At 36.1% G+C, this 22,031-nt stretch overlaps 1 protein-coding gene across 2 annotated transcripts in view; it reads right to left on the minus strand.

Moving 5' to 3' along the window:
• Positions 1–5,480: 5,480 nt before the first annotated feature.
• The window catches only part of LOC121380437, a 49,149-nt gene continuing 32,598 nt past the window's right edge, over positions 5,481–22,031 (minus strand). The window contains exons 10-15 of one of the 2 annotated variants that reach the window (XM_041509251.1): positions 21,167–21,352; positions 20,478–20,543; positions 19,813–19,873; positions 15,393–15,583; positions 14,173–14,193; positions 5,481–6,127 (exon numbers count right to left, since the gene is read on the minus strand). In XM_041509251.1, coding sequence (XP_041365185.1) covers positions 5,757–6,127; positions 14,173–14,193; positions 15,393–15,583; positions 19,813–19,873; positions 20,478–20,543; positions 21,167–21,352 — 896 coding nt within the window. In that variant the 3' untranslated portion in view covers positions 5,481–5,756. The remainder of the gene's footprint in view (positions 6,128–14,172; positions 14,194–15,392; positions 15,584–19,812; positions 19,874–20,477; positions 20,544–21,166; positions 21,353–22,031) is intronic. The other variant, XM_041509250.1, reaches the window with a different exon arrangement.

Genomic DNA, 22,031 nt, shown 5'->3' on the forward strand with positions numbered 1-22,031 from the left:
ACAGTGATTAATCGACCTTCCTGGAAATTGTCAAAATCGTGAATGACACCCCACGCACGTGTAAGGGGCAACTGCGTGATGCATGTGCAAACTATGGAATGTGTTTCGGTATGTTGATAAACAGACCTGGACGTTCTTTACTAGGATGTATGTGGTCAAAAACGTATGTTCGGTCTAATAGTTGATATTAAAGGGACATTCCCAAGTTTGCTGCAATTTTAAAGATGTTATCGACTAACAGAGACTTTTTAACGATTTTAATTGCATATCAAATATATTTTTCTGCATACAATATAGTGGCCTATATTAAACGTGTTTCTGATCGCTCTAATATTTGTTGTAGGTTAAATTACATTTTATTTCCTAAAATCCAGTTTCGGCTTCTTATAAATATTAAGACGATCAGAAACACATTGAATATACATATACTGATATTCTAAACAAGAAACTATATTTAATATGTAAGTTTAATCGTAGAAGTATTTTATTAGTAGGAAACATCTTACAATGCAGCAAACTCAGGAATGTTCCTTTAACATTAATGTTTCAGGTTCCCCTTCTTTCTTCAAGAGTATATTATAAAAATAATGAAATAACCTATCTCTAACTAGGTTGGCATTTAAACATATAACACATGGCATAAAAAAACACATGGCACACAAATTATATATATATACATACATACATACATACATACATACATATATAACACCACCAACAGTTCAGTAATTTAATGACATGTTTCGGCATTTTTGCCTTTTTCAAATTAACAATAAGATGACGTCACATCATCCTGACGTGGTTGAGACAAACGGGTTAATTATACATTCTTATTTCTATTAATATACTTTTATCATTACGTTCAGGATCTGTAGTACTTTCAAAAGTAGTCTGAAATTAGTAGTTTAGTGCATAGAAAAATATTGCAATTGTAAAGTACAAAATCACATTTCAAGTATAGAAAGATAATAATAATTATTGTAAAGACAAGACTATTGAATTATCTAACATTGTCTATAAAACATTGTTTCGATGTACAGAAATACAAAGTAATCCCACTGTACTACATTGTATATTTATAATGTTACTAAGTGATTAAGATGTATATACATTACATAAAACGTTGTCATTAAGTCCATGTGATGTTTAGTTTGTAATTCGTGTATCCAAAATGTTTCCCTTACTATAGGCGGTGGTGTTCATCATTGCTAAATAACTGTTCAAATGGACATTGATATGGAATGCTAATTCGTATTAAAGTGGGTATTAACGAATATAGATTTACATGGATATAAATTGATGCCCATACGATGTCCATTAATTCGTAAAGATAGCTTACCCCCTGTTTGTCCTATATACTGCATACCGCATTTTGTGCAAGTGATAATAAATAACATTTGAAGAACAGCATGTCATAGTATGTTTTATGGGATAAACGCGTCCAGTTTGACTGCTTTTAAAGTGTGTTTTTTCTTCAAGGAATTTGTCATTTCTACATACTTTTACTACATTTTAATGCAGAGTGATTTGTTATTAACATTAGATTGTAGTTTAGAATGAACAATCATTTCTTTTAAACGCAACACTTGGCTTGCTTTGTGCTAGTACTGTGAGTTGACTTGACTGTTCGACAATTCCCCCAATGTCTGTGTCACGGTACATGCTCTTAATTTGTTTTCGCCTGTGGCGATTTTACTTGTGTTAGAGGGTCGTGTGCAGTTTATTGCCCGTAGCCCAGGTGGACAATTTGTTACGTAATACTTCGCAAGTCGGACTTTCCAATATGCACTTAGTCCCGCTGTGGAGGCCATGTGGCGAGTAGTTACGTAATACCTCTGCGAGTGCGGGTTTACAACCGTGTTTTGGCGACGATGGCGTCAGTAGTCTGACGATCAGAGAGAAATAATACCTACGCTAGTAGAGATGAAATATGAGATGATACGTGAGGTGCCGCCTTGTTCCCCCAGGCCAATTCTGATTTTGGAATAAATAGCTAGGATTTAGAGATATCGAGGAGAACGAATAGGAAGGCTCCGAAGGAACGTTAGTCCGTTTGGACTTTGGTAAATATCATTTCTGCTCTGTGTATAACCTTGATGTGATTGATGTGACTTTAAATATTTTAATACTGTATTATACCGATATTCTTTAGACAGTGTCTTCGGTCATCTGACGAAGTAAATCGTAGACTTATTGTTCTAACATTATATGAGTATTTGGTAATATAAAGCTTAGCCAGTCATCCCAGCCGACCTGGGTAAACTGTAGGTTATTGTCTTTATTGTGATAAGTATTAATTCTGTGTTACAAGATTACTGAAGAGTAGTTAGGGTTAATTAAACATTAACCCGTTAGGAATAGAGCTGTAATTCCTTTATTAATTAAGTTCCCCAAGAAGCGTTCCTAAATTTTATCACACGTTACTGAACGAGTAGTAAGGGTTAATTATAAATTAACCAGTTAGGAATGGTGTTGTAATTCCTTTATTAATTAACTTCTCCTAGAAGCGTTTCTCAATTATCACACGTGTGGGTGTGGTGTAACGGTGAAGTGATTCGCATATTGTGTAACTAGACACCTAGAGATTAACTAATTAAGTGATCAGTTCTGGGTTGTTATTATTGTTGTTATTAATTGACTACTACGGCTATACATTTGTCAGCGTAGATTAATACAGATTCCAAAGTGTATTGTGTTTTTTTTGTTGTGTTTTCTAGAGAACTAACGTGCTATATTATATATACTTTATATAAGATCGTATCTCTGATCATACCTAGAGACGAGCCATACTAGGTTTAACAGCCTGTTACAGAGAGATCTAATAGATATACAAGTAGGAGAGACATTTTGATAATCGTGTTTTATTCGGTTACGGGAATTATAGAATCCCCGTGACAGTCTGTGTAATAGGTGACCAATATTTGACAGGAATGGGTTGTATGTTACGACGAAAGGTATTATTGTTTCTTTGTTCAGAAGTAGATGCAGGTGATTCTAGATGTTTTTCTTTGGGTCTAATTAAAGTTTTTCCTATAGCGTTATCTACAGTGGTAGGAGGGTAAAGTGGTTTTATAAACATGAGACAATTAGGGAAGGGAGGTAATATTTGTTGGATGACTCAACAGCACATATTAAACATAGTAATTTCGGCACTTGGTCGATACAAAGAAACCCCACTTAGGCTGCTACTACCGAAATAATTGATATTACCAGTCTTGAGGCGCTCGTTTGTGTGGACCCATTGGATTTCCCTGTCCCGTCCAGCGCCCCACGATAAGTATATGAAAGGTCGTGATATGTGCTGTCCTGTTTTTGGGGAAAGTACATATAAAAGATCCTTTGCTGCTAATGGAAAAATGTGGCGCGTTTCTTCCAAAATCTACGTCTTAGAATAACCAAAAGTTTGACACTCAATAACCGATGTCGTAAAACATAAACTTTAACTTTATACAGTGTATGTCTTTGCGTGCGATTGTGTGCGCGTTCATATATATATATATATATATATATATATATATATATATATATATATATATATATATATACTGACTGAAAAAACAACAACGCAAGTTCAGTTTTGGTAACACAACTTTTTTTATCCGAATACCAAATGTAGTAACATATGACACATAGCTACCCCATTGTACTGTCTTTGGTTAAAATTGGGTCAACGTGCGAAGCTGATGCTTTTTACCGATTTGTCAAGAAAGCATGCATTTGGACAACTGCCACGTGCTGTGGACTTGAACGCCATACCACATCGAAGTTTTGAACAATACACATCGAGTGCATAACATTTCATTTCAACACGATAGAAAAGCAAAATTCCACGAATGTTACAAGTTTATAGGGGTCGGACTATTGCACTAACCGATTTCAGACGGCTACGGAGACGACGAGTCAGGTTCGTCGCCCAGCGTGTCCACGAACGGTTAGGAATCGGTTGCGGAAGTTCAACTTAAGGCCACGGCGTCCCTACGTTGGTCCGCAACTTACACCCAGGCTACGTCAATGTCGATTGCAATGGCTGCGTGCATATGCAACAAATCGGTTTCACTTGGCCCACTGGAGACGTGTTATTCATTGACGAGTCTCGGTTCTTGCTTTACAGGTCAGATGGACAACAACGCGTCTCTCGACGTCGAGGTGAGCGATAATCAGACGCGCGCGCTAATGAAAATGGCAGATTTAGAGGAGGGTATGTTATGGTTGGTGGGGAGGGGGGGGGGGGATTTCTCATGACGCGGTCATCCAGGGCAATCTTACAGCTGTAAGATATCGGCATCAGGTCTCACGTCCTTCCACTTATTCATGTGCGTAACCTTACGTTCCAAGCGGATAATGCGAGGCCGCACGTTGCGAGGGTTTGTCTTGACTTCCTAAACCAAAACAATGTCCAAGTGCTCGATTGGCCCCCCTACAGTCCAGATTTGAACCCGATCGAGCATTTGTGGGATGAGCTGGACAGGAGGGTCAGGAAGCGCGTCAACGTCCTAAACAACGTCGATCAGCTCACGCAGGCTCTTATTCATGAGTGGAATAACATCCCACAAAGAACCATAAACAACTTGATTGGGTTAGAGCAGCGACTGCAGCCCGGGGTGGACATACACGTTATTGATTTGGATCAGGAAATGTGACAACACAACAAAACTTGTCAAAATATATTCAGCAATGAAGACATAACCTACAAATCCAAACAATGAAATAACCATCAATAAAACATTTGAAATATTTACCACCGAAAAAAATTGCTTGGATTTTTCGTCAGTATATAATTATATTCAACAAAACAGTAATGACCTCTTTTTAATTTATTTTCCCAATGGAGATAACTCTTTTAAGGCTGAGAACAAAAAACACTGTTGTGAAACAATCACTGCAGAGATATAGTGAATTATAAGGAGTTAATGACAAAACCCCAAAGCATACAGAAAAGTGAACAAAATATAACATACAATCAATCAGTATTAACACTGTTCCAATATAGATTAGTTAATCAAAGCAGCGTAACCACTAACACATTCTTAATCGAGATCAAATATATATATATCTACAGAATATATGTAGCGCAGAACCAGGGACACTAAAACTTGTCTTATGAATATAATATGGTATACAATTCATGGAAAGATATATTTTTCAGAAAACTAAAATAAGACGAGACTAGAAATAAACTGGTATGATAAATAATGACCAAAGTAAATTTGTAAGCTGGCTTACAATCAACATCAAATATATTAAATCAAAATCAAAGATTAAACAACATGGCCAATATGAATATTATACAAAAAGTAATGTATCCTTTAAAAAAATGCTATTATAATATCCACATGTAAAATAGCAATTATAATATATTGATATTACACGTGTATATATATATATATATATATATATATATATATATATATATATATATATATATATATATATATATATATATATATATGTGTGTGTGTATATATATATATATATATATATATATATATATATATATATATATATATATATAACTAGGAAGACCGACTAGAAAGACAGACATATATAATACATCGATTCTATTATAAGTCATTGTCGTGCATCTGGGGATAACAAACATTGTTCAAGTTTCTCGAACATACAGATTTAGTATGTTTCTTATGATCCATGTTTCAAACTGCGCGTGTTCGTTAACTATAGTGCGAGTCATGTGACGTACTCCCATTACCACTGGGAGACCGTGGCGCGAACCATCCGCCCTCGGAGGTGTGTGGCGGCTACTTGCGGTACACCGAGTCAACGGAAACACTTCTTGGTGGCGACCGGCTCCAGTTCGAACCGCTGAACGAAGCGGTAAGCTGCGATCTTCTGTCAGCTTCCTGTAACGTGTCATCGTAGAAACTAGGCAGCGACCCGTGCTCGTCACTTAGGAGACCCGTGTTCGCTTCCTGGAAGTAGGTTTTCGTGTCCTTTCCTTCCGGTGTCGCCACGGAATCACTCTCCGACGCCGAGTCAAGAGCGTCGAGACGTTTTTGTGAGACGTCGATCGCGACGCGTCGGTGTCGGTGTTTGATGAGCATCAGCACCATGAAGACGAAGAAGTTGAACGGGTACGTGTACCAAATGTACGTTAAATACAGCCGCACATCTGAAACACAACACCAACAAAAACAACACAACTCTCGATTATCGTTATATCGTTTATGAGAGAATGTACCACCAACAAACTCGAACAAATGTGTGACACAAGTAGGCCTAGTTCAATCAAACTGTTGAATCGGAGAAATTAGAATCAAAACAACTGCGCGTGCGTGTACAGTGAACTACGTAAAGCAAATTCAGGCAGAAAGGTCGCTTCATATGTACGTAGATTTTTATGATTATTACAACAACAACAAAAATTTACACACTACAAAATTAGACTTTCCAAGTGATCAACAACAAAATCCAGTATTCGATGCCGAATTGACAAGATTACACACTATCACCATGTTCCAGTGCTTTATCATCTTCATAAATCAAGGCTAATATTCGTTCCTCGTATTCAGCCTTGATACATGTCGTCAAGAAATCGTGCCACAAAATGCTTAAATTTCAATGGATGCGATGAGATCTGATTGCAACGAATCGCAACGCTCCTTATAGATTCCCTTGTTATTGTAAACAAAGATGGAAGCGTCAGCGTCCGGCGGTTAATTTTTGTTATTGCTTTCAAGGTTGTCACATGTTACCGATGCTGTGATTGGTCAGCGATGTTACAAATCGGTGTTACAAATTTTCTTCCAATAGAGGCGCTAGTAGTGGATATCAGTAATCTTGACTACATGTATCAAGGCTGAATACGAGGAACGAATATTAGCCTTGATTTATGAAGATGGTGCTTTATGTGCACGGTGTCCATTTAACAGTTGTCAGTGATCAAGTATTTTCATTTCAAAGATTTAACTTACGAGCAAATTCATATAGACATTACCTTTACTCTTAAAGGGACTATCCTTGGTTTTCAGCCCTAGTAAGACTTCTGATACTCTCCACCCCCTCCCCCTCCAACAAAATAAACAATTCTACTTTTTTTCTTCTTTTTTTAGCACTATCTTACCTCAGTATGTTTTAAATATAAAATATTATACGGATAAATACATTTGGAATAACCTTTGGCTAAATTATTTCAAATTTCATTTGGTCGTTGGAAGAAATAATAAAACTGATATTGAGATACAACATAACATTACGATGTCCAGAAATGCATTGGTTATAGAAATAACCCTATACTGAGCAAGACAATGTAAGTAAATTGAAATTTTAAAACTATTTTATTTCCCCAAAACCTTCTAAAATGGCTATAAACTCAGACGACGAGTTAGGATAGGCACTGGTCTAAAAACAGCAAGATGTCATGGTGTTTTTGGTGTTTGTTTTTTTTACACATTTACATACTACAATCGAAGTATTATATGAAACATTTAAAGGGACATTCCTGAGTTTGCTGCAATTTTTAAGATGTTATCGACTAACAGAGACTTTTTGACGACTGTAATTACATATCAAATATATTTTTCTGCATAAAATATTAGTGGCTGTATATTAAACGTTTTTCTGATCGTCCTAATATTTGTAGTAGGTTAAATTTCATTTTATTTCCTAAAAACTATTTTTTTTTCGTACGTACGAAATTATTTTAAGACAAACTCCAGTTTGGGCTTCTTACAAATATTAAGACGACCAAAAACACATTGAATATACAGACACTGATATTCTAAACAAGAAAATATATTTAATATGTATGTTTAATCGTAGAAATATTTTTTTAGTGGAAAATATCTTACAATGCAGCAAACTCGGGAATGTCCCTTTAATAATGCATATAATTGGATACATTGTGTCCAATCCTTGTGTGCATGCGTGCATGTGTGTGAAAATATATGATCAATTATGCAATAAAATATTTTCAAATCAAGACATCATTTGGAAAGCAATAACGCTATGTATAACCATTGAATTTATATCAGTTGAAACATACATCTGTTGCTGTAATGTTCCATCATAGTGTGTAGAAGACCGTTTGGTGTAGCCACATGACCTGATGGCAACAGTTTACCCAATGGCAATGTCTATAAGGTGTATATCACCAAATCAAATTTAGTAGACGATAACAGTAACTACCAAAACTGCTTTATATATGAACATCCAATAGCCGATGATTAATAAATCAATGTGCTCTATTGGTGTTGTTAAACAAAACAAACTTTAACTTTATATATATATATATATAGTAGTCGTTTTCGAGTTGAAAGAAACAAGCCTGTCATGTAGAGAAAAACATACATTTTTTAACGATATATATATATATATATATATATATATATATATATATATATATGCAACGTTTCAGTCTCACACCGGCCTCGGTGGCGTCGTGGTAGGCCATCGGTCTACAGGCTGGTAGGTACTGGGTTCGGATCCCAGTCGAGGCATGGGATTTTTAATCCAGATACCGACTCCAAACCCTGAGTGAGTGCTCCGCAAGACTCAATGGGTTGTGTCAACGACTTGCACCGACCAGTGATCCATAACTGGTTCAACAAAGGCCATGGTTTGTGCTATCCTGTCTGTGGGAAGCGCAAATAAAATATCCCTTGCTGCTAATCGGAAGAGTAGCCCATGTAGTGGCGACAGCGGGTTTCCTCTCAAAATCTGTGTGGTCCTTAACCATATGTCTGACGCCATATAACCGTAAATAAAATGTGTTGAGTGCGTCGTTAAATAAAACATTTCTTTCGTTTCAGTCACAATTATACATCACAGATATAAATGCTAGAACTATTCACCCTTAAAGTAATTTTGAACGGTGTGTTATGGTGCTACGTTTTGACTTCACTTCTTTGAATACCCCAGTTCTGCACAAATTGCCATCCAAGTTTAAGTAGGACCCCGCATTTTGCAAGCACAATCGTGATACTAGTTTCAAATGGAATTGAAAGAATTTACTAGCTGGATTAAACAATATTTTATGACAAGTTCTGTCACCATTGCCAGGCGTTGCTAAACGTTAGGCGCACTTCGAACTTCATCCGGTGATTTGGTACTGACCTATCTTTTAGGATTTTTTTTACATATTATTTATTAAAAGCTTTTCAATGTCCAAGCCAATAAATATGGGATACTGTTTTTTATTCATCACAAGGATGATATCGGACATGATTTGGATGGTTAGCCAAGGGAGTTGGTTTTTCTTCTTTCTTTTTTTCTTTTCAGAAACCATTCGATACGATCAAAGATGCGGTTCCTGGACTTCAAATAATGCACACGATTGTCACTAAAGCAGATTCGTTAAGAGACAGTCCAAGCTCCGGATACCCATTTTTTAGTTAACAGTTTTAAAAATTAGTATGGGTTAGCCGTGGGTTTAAATATAAGATGTTGTTTTATGGGTCCTCGTTTTAGGAAGATGTGACCTATAGTCCTTCCAAGCAGTGAACGTCGTTTTCTGACTATGGTATGCACTAGTTATTTCTGAACTGATTGTTTTTAAAATTGCACATACACTTCCAAAACAGTTCTACTTTTCTTTTTCTGGTTTGACATCCAATAGCCGATGATAAACAAATCATGTGCTCTAGTAGTGTCGTTAAACAAAAGAAACTTTAACTCATTTTTTTCTCTTTCTGTCAAATGGAACTGAATTTTTTTTTTTTTTTTTTTTTTTTATTGTCCCCAGAAACATAAGCAAGGTCAAGGTTGGGGCCTTGAATCATTGCTGTACATGGTATTATTGTATATACATAAACGATACATAATTAAAGCTATACACTCGTATATAAAGCACTTATTCAACAATATGTGTATACATATGCATGTGCGTGTGTGTGTGTGAGAGAGAGAGAGAGAGAGAGAGAGAGAGAGAGAGAGAGAGAGAGAGAGAGGGTGGACAGACAGACAGACAGACAGACACGGACGTGTGGAGTAACAAGGATGAAGCCGAAAGAAAGAAATGTTTTATTTAACGACGCACTCAACACATTTTATTTACGGTTATATGGCGTCAGACATATGGTTAAGGACCACACAGATTTTGAGAGGAAACCCGCTGTCGCCACTACATGGGCTACTCTTCCGATTGGCAGCAAGGGATCTTTTATTTGCGCTTCCCACAGGCAGGATAGCACAAACCATGGCCTTTGTTGAACCAGTTATGGATCACTGGTCGGTGCAAGTGGTTTACACCTACCCATTGAGCCTTGCGGAGCACTCACTCAGGGTTTGGAGTCGGTATCTGGATTAAAAATCCCATGCCTCGACTGGGATCCGAACCCAGTACCTGCCAGCCTGTAGACCGATGGCCTGCCACGACGCCACCGAGGCCGGTAAAGGATGAAGCCGAAGATAGACGAAAGGGAACACAAACGGCGCGAGCCGTATGCACACATACATAGTATTCAATATTAAGATGAAACAGACAGGCTTAACATGATATTAGCAATGCAAAAGCCTTACATAACTGAAGAGGAAATATTCTGGAGACTAGGAAGAAGAGTACTAGAAATAGAAACAAAGAGTGAGAGTGAGAGAAAAAGAAGAAGAAGAAGAAGAAAAAAACTTTCTTGAAAGATAAATAAGATCAATGCGATCTTAAATTTTTTTTTTTATAGAAAGTCGAGATACGTTTTCCGAACTGGCGATTTTTGCATAAAAGTATGTTTATTAGCTTATTCGTATATTTTGCTATTAATAAGTTTATACATGAATTTATACAATTTGTTTGAGGAACTGCTGCCAAAGTTCCCACTGATCATCAAAGTCTTTATACAGGCAATTTTTATAAAATATATATTTTTCAATCTGTATTTTATCAATAATGAATCTTAGCATTGCGTTTTTATTTAATCTGATCTTTTGTAATTTCGTTCTATATATATATAATACTTAATATTAATAATGAACCAATTAATAAAACAATGCTTTTTTGTTATGATACCAAATAAAACCATGTTTTTATCCAACTGAAATTGTTCACCTTTTTTTAATGCCCATTCTTCTACTGCTTTCCATAGGACAGTAACTTTAGAGCACTCATAAAATAAGTGTTTCCTGTGTTTCTGGCATAAGATGGCAAAAATCGCAAATATTAGAATCAACATATTTTATTTTATTTAGAAATATATTTGTAGCTATTATCCTGTGTAAAATTTTATACTGAAACCATAATAAAGATGGGTCTTTAATAGTTTTGAATGGTAGAGCATAATACTTTCCCCATACTTGTGAAGTGAAGTCAAACCCCAATATTGAATATCTTTTTTGGGACGTAGGAACTATTGTAGTGCGATTTAATATTGCGTATATGTGCTTACTTAGGTTTGTATCTTTTAAAAATAGTTTTATTTTAAACGGAAGAATCGGGTTGCAGACAGTGTTAAAACTTTGGTTGTTTGATTTTGTTGTTTTACAAATATATAATTTAATGGCTCTGGTTAAAGAAGCATATTCTAAAAAATTGGACCGTACTTGATATTTTGTTATGAAAGTATTGTAATTCATTAATGTCCCATTTTCGTCTATTAGATCTTGAATAAATATTATGCCTTTTTGCAAATACTTCATATAAATAAAAGGTTTGCCGGGTTTTTTTGTGGGGTTTTTTGCTATTGTACCAAATGTTTAGGCTCATTACGTCTTCATTATTATCAGGCGTTTCTTTCTGTTGAATGGTAAGCCAGCTTTGTAACACATCTTTCCAAAAATTATTTTTAATTGTTGTTATTTTTAGCTTTATATAATAATCTCCATATTTAATCATATTTGCTGTCGTTAAACCTGTTACAGCTTGGAAAAGATGTGTCCATTTCGAGTTTAGAAGTCTTCTTAACCAAGTAGCTTTTAACGCAGTTGTAAAAATTTTAATGTATAGCATTTTGATGCCTCCATTTACATAGTCTTCCATTAGTACTTCTCTTTTGACTTTTTCTGGTTTGTTTTGCCAAATAAAATTAAAAAACATTTTAGTTATTTGTTTTGTTACTTGATCTGGTACATTTGGTAATGCAATTAATAAATGTGTTATTTTTGAAATTATTATAACAACGACGCGACCCAGTGGAGTTAATTTTCTAGTGGACCATTGTTTTAACAGTCTTTTCATCTCCATTAACTTCGGTTCAAAGTTAGTTTGAATCATTTCCTCAATATTAACTGAAAAATATACTCCTAGTAAGGAAAAGGTTTCTTCACCCCATTCTAACTTCCATTTTGGATGATGAAAAACATCTTTGGAATATTTTTTACTGCCTATCCAGATGATTTTTTATTTCGAGTAGTTTATGTTTAATCCAGATACGTTGGCATACAGGTCTAATATTTTTAGAGTGCTATCCAAGGATTTGTGGGTTCCATCTAAAATGAAGGAGGTGTCATCAGCGTACTGCGATATTAAATATTCTTGCCCGTTTACAGTTATACCTTTTATATCCTTTGAATTTCTTATTAATATAGCTAGTATTTCGGCGCAAATTATGAAAATATAGGGGGAAAGTGGATCGCCTTGTCCACAACCTCTTTCTAGTTTAAAACTTTCAGACAGAAATCCATTTTGTAAAATCCTTGATTCTGAGTTATTATAAAATGTTTTAATCCATGATTTAATTGACATTTTAAAATTGAAAAACTCAAGTGCTTGTTCAACGAATGACCAAGAGACAGAGTCAAAAGCCTTTGAAATTATTAACAAACAAAAAATGTTCATGGAGGCTGGGAAGGACTATAGATGCCCCACCATTTCACAAATAATGCACACTGAAATCGTTAAAAAAAAAAAAAAAAAAAAAAAAAAAATATATATATATTAACTTGGTTTTATTCGGCATTCAGTATTTTAATCTATTAATACATTCTGCCAACTCTCAAGTGAGATCTTTTCTTTTGCTACTTGCATTTAAAATGTACACAATAGCAACGTGCCATAGACGCCAGATGGTGCCACCAGCTAGGGGTGGGGTCAACTGCCATTTATATATTAAATCGCCTTCCAGCGGGAAAACCACAAGTTTGGGTTGGGGGCATTACCAAACATCATACGTTCCTTACCATATCAAACGAAATCATCCATCTACAATACAATAGTTTTGTGGTGAACTACACGAATTTCAAACAATCGAACTCCCTGAAACTCAAACTATTTCGTTGTCCCCTTCAAGTTTGAGTTATCGAAATTTGACTGTCTATATATATATATATATATATATATATATAAGGCAGCCTTAATCTTCATGAAAAGGCTGTTGTGTGCAAGCTGTAGTACTGAACACCTTTCTCCCAGGCTTGCGATTCTTAACAGGATGTCACAATATCATATTATACACCATCGTATGATAAATGATCGCTAAAGAAAAAATCGCATGGGTTTCGAGAAAGAAAAACCTCAAACTTACCTACGCCTTGGTCACAAATGGCCTGCGGCGTGTTGGCGGCGGCCGTAAGTCCCCAAAATTGCCATAACCGTGCGGTGGCCGCACGGTAGAATACGGTAGCCGTGAGGCGATCTCAATGTTTTTTGCTTATTACAGGGGCTTACGATTTTTTAAATTTGACATTAAACTTTTTTTCGGAAATCGCAAGGCCGTAGGCCGCAACCCCGCCGCATGTAGTATCGCAAGGTCACTGTACAGTGGCCGTGAGGTGACTTCAAGGTCACCTCACGGTTTTTACCCTGTCTGGTGTGCCTAGAAAATCGTACGGCAGCCGCAACAATCGTGAGGCCTCCTTACTGTCACCTCACGGTGGTCTTGCGCCTCCGTGAGATGGCTGTACGATGTTCTAAATATCGTACGGCGGCCGTGCAGTGACTCCAGGGCTGCCGTACGATGGCCTAACGGCAACCGTAGAGTTGGCGGCCGCCGTACGATCATCTTTCTGAAGAGGTATTTATTGCCTGCTGCGACACTAGCTTGATCGTCAAGATGGCGCCTCGCGGTTTGTTAACTAGCGCCTTGCGGTCTCCTCACGCATTTTGATTTCATGACTTTTACGATTGCCGTGCGGACCCCGTAACATTTGTGAACACTGCTTCCGCAGCCCGCAAAGCCGTACGATTTGTAAAAATCCCATCTACAAACCGCAGACCGCAGAACCGTGCGGCGGCAGCATCATATGTGACCGAGGCATAACACAGACTAGGAAAGGAAGCTAAGGTAATCTTACCTTTCTCTGGATCTACAGCAACTACAAAACACAAAACATATCAGATAAAATAACATAAGATCATTTATTTGATAGCTTCTATAATAGTCGATTCTGCTTAAATGGAATAATAATAATAATAATAATAATAATAATAATATTAATAATAAAAGAAATTGGGGGTGGGTGTTTGCGAGTTTTCAAAGTATGTTATTTTGTTGAATTTGACCTGAAGCTATACATAGTACCAATAACATCTCGGCTCTCACGTAACAGAGTCCCAGATCGATAGACACATAACTAAAGTAATACAAAATCGAGCTCTCGGTTTATTTTTACTTAAGCAATCCCTGGGCAGGGATTGGACGTTGCCCAGTGGTAAAGCACTCGCCTGATGCGCGGTCATCTATTTCTCGTTCAAGCCAGTGCTCCACAACTTATGTAACAAACGCCGTGATATGTACTATCCTATCTGTGGGAATATTGCATATAAAAGATCCCTTGCTGTTAATCAAAAAGAGTAGCTCATGGAGTGACGGAAGTGGGTTTCCTTTCTAATTATGTATGTGGTCTTTAACCATACTCATGTGCAGTCTACTAATAGAAAATAGTTTCCTCTCTAAGACTGTATGAGAAAATTACCAAACATTTTATATTCAATAGCCGATGATAAATAAGTCAATGTGCTTTAGTGGTATCTTTAAACAACAACTTTACTTTCGTCCATAGGTACAAAGTAAAGCAAAACGTGATGCCCTTTATTGTTGTCAAAGTATGTGTAATGTTTGAATGTTTAAATTCAAGCAACACCAATACGCATCTTTCAGAATGGTACCCGTCCACAACAATGGCGTGGCGTCGCTACCAGAGCATCCCACTGACAGTCATATTCAACGAGCATGCCACTAGGCGTTCAGTGGCATCTAATAGCACCATGCCCATTTCCCTCGTTCGGTTTTCAACACTCACAAAATGAGATATACTTTCGCAGCAATGGAGAGCTCGAAAATTGACATCATTACTCTTGAAAAATGCATGTGCACCTCTTGCTTTTCACGTGAAAAAGAAGACAGGTAATTTAGTTTGTGTGTTACCTTTTATACATTATGCTATATCCATGAACGGTTTTCATGTTTAAATACGTCCATGTTTCCATGTTCTTCTATCATGACTGGCCATCCCAATGGCCAGAATTAACAAATCATTCAGTGTGTGTTACTTATAAGTAGACCATTGCTTACTTTTCACGTCAAATTTGCCCATCAGGTTTGCTTTATTGTAACACGTATAAAGTTTAGTGTCTTGAATAAATGTTTCCTTGATTTCCAGCTCGTTGGTGAAGTGGATAATGACTCGAGAGTTGTTCACAAACAAGGACGGCTTCATGGGGTAGGTTCCGTTAAACCAAAACACATCATCCTCCAGGACAACCCTTTCAAAGAGAAAACGTGTATTTGTTTAGTAAAATTATAGCCAGTAACAATTGGTAATGTTATGTACTGATGTGTCCCGGAGGGGGTGGGGACATGGGTAATTATAGCCAGTAACAATTGGTAATGTTATGTACTGATGTGTCCCGGAGGGGGTGGGGACATGGGTAATTATAGCCAGTAACAATTGGTAATGTTATGTACTGATGTGTCCCGGAGGGGGTGGGGACATGGGTAATTAGGCTGTGGAACGGTTGGTGGACTTCTAAAAATTAACAGTGTAGTATAATTAGCCAATCAGCCCATAGACATACATTTCATATAAAATTCAATAACATTTGCCAAGTGGTGCATATATGGAGAATGGAAAATTACATGTATTGAGAATACATGTACGTATAATGAATTTGAGATAGTTTCCAGTATTGCATAGTTCGTTTCTGAATATATATATAATACTTGTTTGTCGTCTTCTTTTTTTTTTCTTTTTTGTGAATTTATCGATATATAACAGTCACAAATTGAACATAAATGCATGTGCAATGGACATTTCAAAATAAAGTGATATTCATTGTGATTACACATTTCCGTTGCGATCTTTCAATATCATAATATCTTCCGTGTGGAAAAACCAACAAGCATTTACAACAGTTATGTGTCATATGTACAACGCAACATTTTTCGTTTTCAGTCAACTTCTCTCATTATGTAACTAATTCCAACGTGACGATTTTTGTAGTAACGACTCGCGGGAATCGTGTGGAAAACGTAACGGAATGTAAGCGCATGAGTATTTCCACTGAAATAAATGTTTAGCTGGAGGATGTCGGCAGGCGCGGATTTAGCGCCCCCCCCCCCCCCCCCACCCCCCCACCCCATTTTTGGGGTCAAGTTATTATTTTTGTTTTAACTATAGCATACACAAGAGTGGAATTACACAAAAATGCCGCAATCAACGGAAAACCAGCCTAATATGGGAAGGAGAGATGACCACTTTAACTTTTAAAAAAAGGAGAGACCAGAGTTTATGAAATTTTTAAGATAACAAAAACAGTATGACAATACCAAAAACATACGTTAATATAGCTAGTTTGTTACTCAGGTGCGAGGAAATCGCGTTTCAGGCCACTTAAATTTCTAAATTTCGCAGGGAAGCATGCCCCAGGACCCCCCTAGGAATCTCGGGCGTTTCGCGCCATCGCCCCCCCCCCCCCCCCCCCCCTATTTAAAAATCCTGGATCCACGCCTGGTCGGAAGTTGATTTGTAGGATAAAAACTAATGGCAGGTTAATGACACTGTTAATCTGTTTTATTCCCTCGGCAGTCCTTGTGAAGTTCCCCATTATTACCTTTACAGGATAAAGCCGCTAATTTATGTGTCTTTCTTTTTATAAAACTCAGTTTCGCGTCATCACATATTTACCAGTTTAAGTTTAGAAAGGTTGTTATCTTCACTAGTGACTGACAACACTTATTTCACTGATAATTTCAGATATTTCAGTAAACATTTTGTATATAATACCTATCTAGGACGTTTCATTTTAGTCCTTGAGCTCTTTATGTAATACCTACCCAAGACATTTCATTTTAGTCATGAACTCTTTATGTAATACCTACCCAAGACATTTCATTTTAGACATTGAGCTCTACACGTAATACCTACCCGGGACATTTATGTAATACCTACCCAAGACATTTCATTTTAGTCGTTGAGCTCTTTACGTAATACCTACCCAAGACATTTATGTAATACCTACCCAGGACATTTCATTTTAGACATTGAGCTCTACACGTAATACCTACCCAAGACATTTCATTTTAGACATTGAGCTCTTTACGTAATACCTACCCAAGACATTTCATTTTAGTCATTGAGCTCTTTACGTAATACCTACCCAAGACATTTATGTAATACCTACCCAGGACATTTCATTTTAGACATTGAGCTCTACACGTAATACCTACCCAAGACATTTCATTTTAGACATTGAGCTCTACACGTAATACCTACCCAGGACATTTATGTAATACCTACCCAAGACATTTCATTTTAGTCATTGAGCTCTTTACGTAATACCTACCCAAGACATTTATGTAATACCTACCCAGGACATTTCATTTTAGACATTGAGCTCTACACGTAATACCTACCCGGGACATTTCATTTTAGTCGTTGAGCTCTTTATGTAATACCTACCCAAAACATTTCATTTTAGTCATTGAGCTCTTTACGTAATACCTACCCAGGACATTTCATTTTAGTCGTTGAGCTCTTTATGTAATACCTACCCAAGACATTTATGTAATACCTACCCAGGACATTTCATTTTAGACATTGAGCTCTACACGTAATACCTACCCAAGACATTTCATTTTAGACATTGAGCTCTTTACGTAATACCTACCCAAGACATTTCATTTTAGTCATTGAGCTCTTTACGTAATACCTACCCAAGACATTTATGTAATACCTACCCAGGACATTTCATTTTAGACATTGAGCTCTACACGTAATACCTATCCAAGACATTTCATTTTAGACATTGAGCTCTACACGTAATACCTACCCAGGACATTTCATTTTAGTCGTTGAGCTCTTTACGTAATACCTACCCAAGACATTTATGTAATACCTACCCAAGACATTTCATTTTAGTCATTGAGCTCTTTACGTAATACCTACCCAAGACATTTCATTTTAGACATTGAGCTCTACACGTAATACCTACCCGGGACATTTCATTTTAGTCGTTGAGCTCTTTATGTAATACCTACCCAAGACATTTCATTTTAGTCATTGAGCTCTTTACGTAATACCTACCCAGGACATTTCATTTTAGTCGTTGAGCTCTTTATGTAATACCTACCCAAGACATTTCATTTTAGTCATTGAGCTCTTTACGTAATACCTACCCAGGACATTTCATTTTAGTCGTTGAGCTCTTTATGTAATACCTACCCAAGACATTTCATTTTAGTCATTGAGCTCTTTATGTAATACCTACCCAGGACATTTCATTTTAGTCGTTGAGCTCTTTATGTAATACCTACCCAAGACATTTCATTTTAGACATTGAGCTCTACACGTAATACCTACCCGGGACATTTATGTAATACCTACCCAAGACATTTCATTTTAGTCGTTGAGCTCTTTACGTAATACCTACCCAAGACATTTATGTAATACCTACCCAGGACATTTCATTTTAGACATTGAGCTCTACACGTAATACCTACCCAAGACATTTCATTTTAGACATTGAGCTCTTTACGTAATACCTACCCAAGACATTTATGTAATACCTACCCAGGACATTTCATTTTAGACATTGAGCTCTACACGTAATACCTACCCAAGACATTTCATTTTAGACATTGAGCTCTACACGTAATACCTACCCAGGACATTTCATTTTAGTCGTTGAGCTCTTTACGTAATACCTACCCAAGACATTTATGTAATACCTACCCAAGACATTTCATTTTAGTCATTGAGCTCTTTACGTAATACCTACCCAAGACATTTATGTAATACCTACCCAGGACATTTCATTTTAGACATTGAGCTCTACAGGTAATACCTATCCGGGACATTTCATTTTAGTCGTTGAGCTCTTTATGTAATACCTACCCAAGACATTTCATTTTAGTCATTGAGCTCTTTTTATGTAATACCTACCCAAGACATTTCATTTTAGTCGTTGAGCTCTTTATGTAATACCTACCCAAGACATTTCATTTTAGTCATTGAGCTCTTTACGTAATACCTACCCAGGACATTTCATTTTAGTCGTTGAGCTCTTTATGTAATACCTACCCAAGACATTTCATTTTAGTCATTGAGCTCTTTATGTAATACCTACCCAGGACATTTCTTTTTAGTCGTTGAGCTCTTTATGTAATACCTACCCAAGACATTTCATTTTAGTCACTGAGCTCTGTATGTAATACCTACCCAGGACATTTCATTTTAGTCACTGAGCTCTGTATGTAATACCTACCCGGGACATTTCAGTTTAGTCATTGATATTTGTGTGTAATACCTACCCAAAACATTTCATTTTAGTCACTGAGCTCTGTATGTAATACCTACCCAGGACATTTCAGTTTAGTCATTGATATTTGTGTGTAATACCTACCCAGGACATTTCATTTTAGTCACTGAGCTCTGTATGTAATACCTACCCAGGACATTTCATTTTAGTCACTGATCTCTGTGCGTAATACCTACCCAGGACATTTCATTTTAACTGGACTTCCTTCTTTCACTTTTATCTCCACAACTTTGCCAGCTGCAAAAACCAAAACAACAACAACAGACATTTGGTTATTTAAATGGAAAGAGTGACAACAAACCAATTTTATCTAAGCCAGAACGGTATTAGTTCACAAATGTTAGGGGGAAACACAATCTTGCACCAAAAAAAATAAAGAAGAAAAAACATAATAATAATTTTAAAAAGGGTTTTTTTTCAACTTTTTTTCATGCTGCCTGAAATTCTACTTTTCCACTAATAGAATCTACTCTTTATTCCATATGATTTCCCACCTCAACACCTTCGTGTTATCCCTAATTCTGATGAGCTTCAATTAATCTAATCTGTGGTGGTTTCGTTACTAAGTACGTTGTATTACTATTATGGTTTTGGAGGCTTGGGAAGGGGTGGGAGAGAGAGAGCAAACCTATTAGTGGCCCAGGGGTGCGAAATACTCAAATACGTCTCTGATACGTTTTTGCTTCAATATTAAACATTATTTATTTATATCTGTTATAAATCATGTTTAGCTGCCTAATTCTGAAGACAGTAAAATTTAAATACAATTATAGTTAGAACCACCTCAAACATTTCAATTTAATGTTGATCAGTGTCTGTTGTACTACTTAACATTACTTACAAAAGACCTTTTTTTCTTCTTCCAATTTTACTCCTTTAGCTGACATTATCTGAACAGTATTAAAACCTGAGATAAAAAAATTTAATACAAGATATATATTATTATATATAAACACTTGTAGCCAGAAGACAATTAAAACTTGAATTTAGGGAATGCCAAGATGTACGCTTTGATTTCATTTAATTTCATTTCTCTCTATTTATGTGCCTATATCAATTATATATATATATATATATATATATATATATATATATATATATATATATATATATATATATAAAATTGATATATATACATGTATATGTATATATATATATATATATATATATATATATATATATATATATATATATATACGACGATAATAAAGTGTTTGTGAAATGTATATAGGTTAAAACCCACGAACTGGCTTAATCATGAATATGATGGTCGTATTTAACTTTTTATCTGCTTTTGTCCATTTAAGATTCAGGCACGTTGTCCTGGGTCATTTTATATCCAGGAAATTAATAACTGGTCTGGTAAAAGAGGTATATTTGATTAAACTAAAACTTATTTTATCACAGAAAACGTCTTAAGAAAAAGACTTAAGACGCTGGAACATAACTCATAATAAAGGCTTATTGCCATGACGGAGCAGAACAAAGATGTATTAACATGACGTGTTTACAGGATATGACGTGACTCACTTGTGACACACTTGATCTTGCAGCTCGCGCTCTCCATCTCGTCAGGACGGTCAACACTCAGGTCTTTGTGATTGGTGAACACTGAAGACCGACAGGGGACGCCACTGTTGTATGTACTTAGAACAGCCTCCACGAACCATGGTTTTGCTGCGAGTTTCTTGTACATCTTTTTTATTGCACAGGTTCCTAAAAACATTCATAGTTCTAAATGTCAACATTGTCACCAAATTTTCAAAACGTTACAAAATGTGAAATGTCCGATCTACGTTGATTTTAAACCACAGTTGACATGCTAAAAGGTGTTTTAAACATCGGATCTACGTTGATTTTAAACGACAATTGATATGCTAAAACCACAATTGAAATACTAAAAAGTGTTTTAAACATCGGATCTACGTCGATTTTAAATCACAATTGATATGCTAAAAATGTTCTAAACATTAAACCACAATTGTTATGCTACAAAGTGTTTTAAACATCATATCTACCTTTAGGAAGGTTGTCAGCATCAGACGCACCCAGTCTCTATGAGTCTTTAGGGTGGTTGTCAACCAATCTAATTAAAATTAGCTCCACTATTACATGTGGATCTAAAGACAGCCAGTTGGAGCTCATGTCCACCAATCAAAACCTTACTTGCAGAATTCTGCCAGTGATTTAAAAATAATTTGAAAACATTCCGAATTATCCTGAGGGTATACGACATGTTTCGTGTGAATTACGAATGCCTTAAAACATGTTTTATTTTATAAAATAAATAATTTGTAATGTAAAACTGAAGACTGATTTAGTTTTTTTTAATTTTATAAATAAATAAATAATTTTTAATGTAAAATTGAAGACTGATAACCCACCTCGTACGTAT

Source organism: Gigantopelta aegis, chromosome 9, assembly GCF_016097555.1.
Source record: "Gigantopelta aegis isolate Gae_Host chromosome 9, Gae_host_genome, whole genome shotgun sequence".
NCBI classification, from domain to species: domain Eukaryota; kingdom Metazoa; phylum Mollusca; class Gastropoda; order Neomphalida; family Peltospiridae; genus Gigantopelta; species Gigantopelta aegis.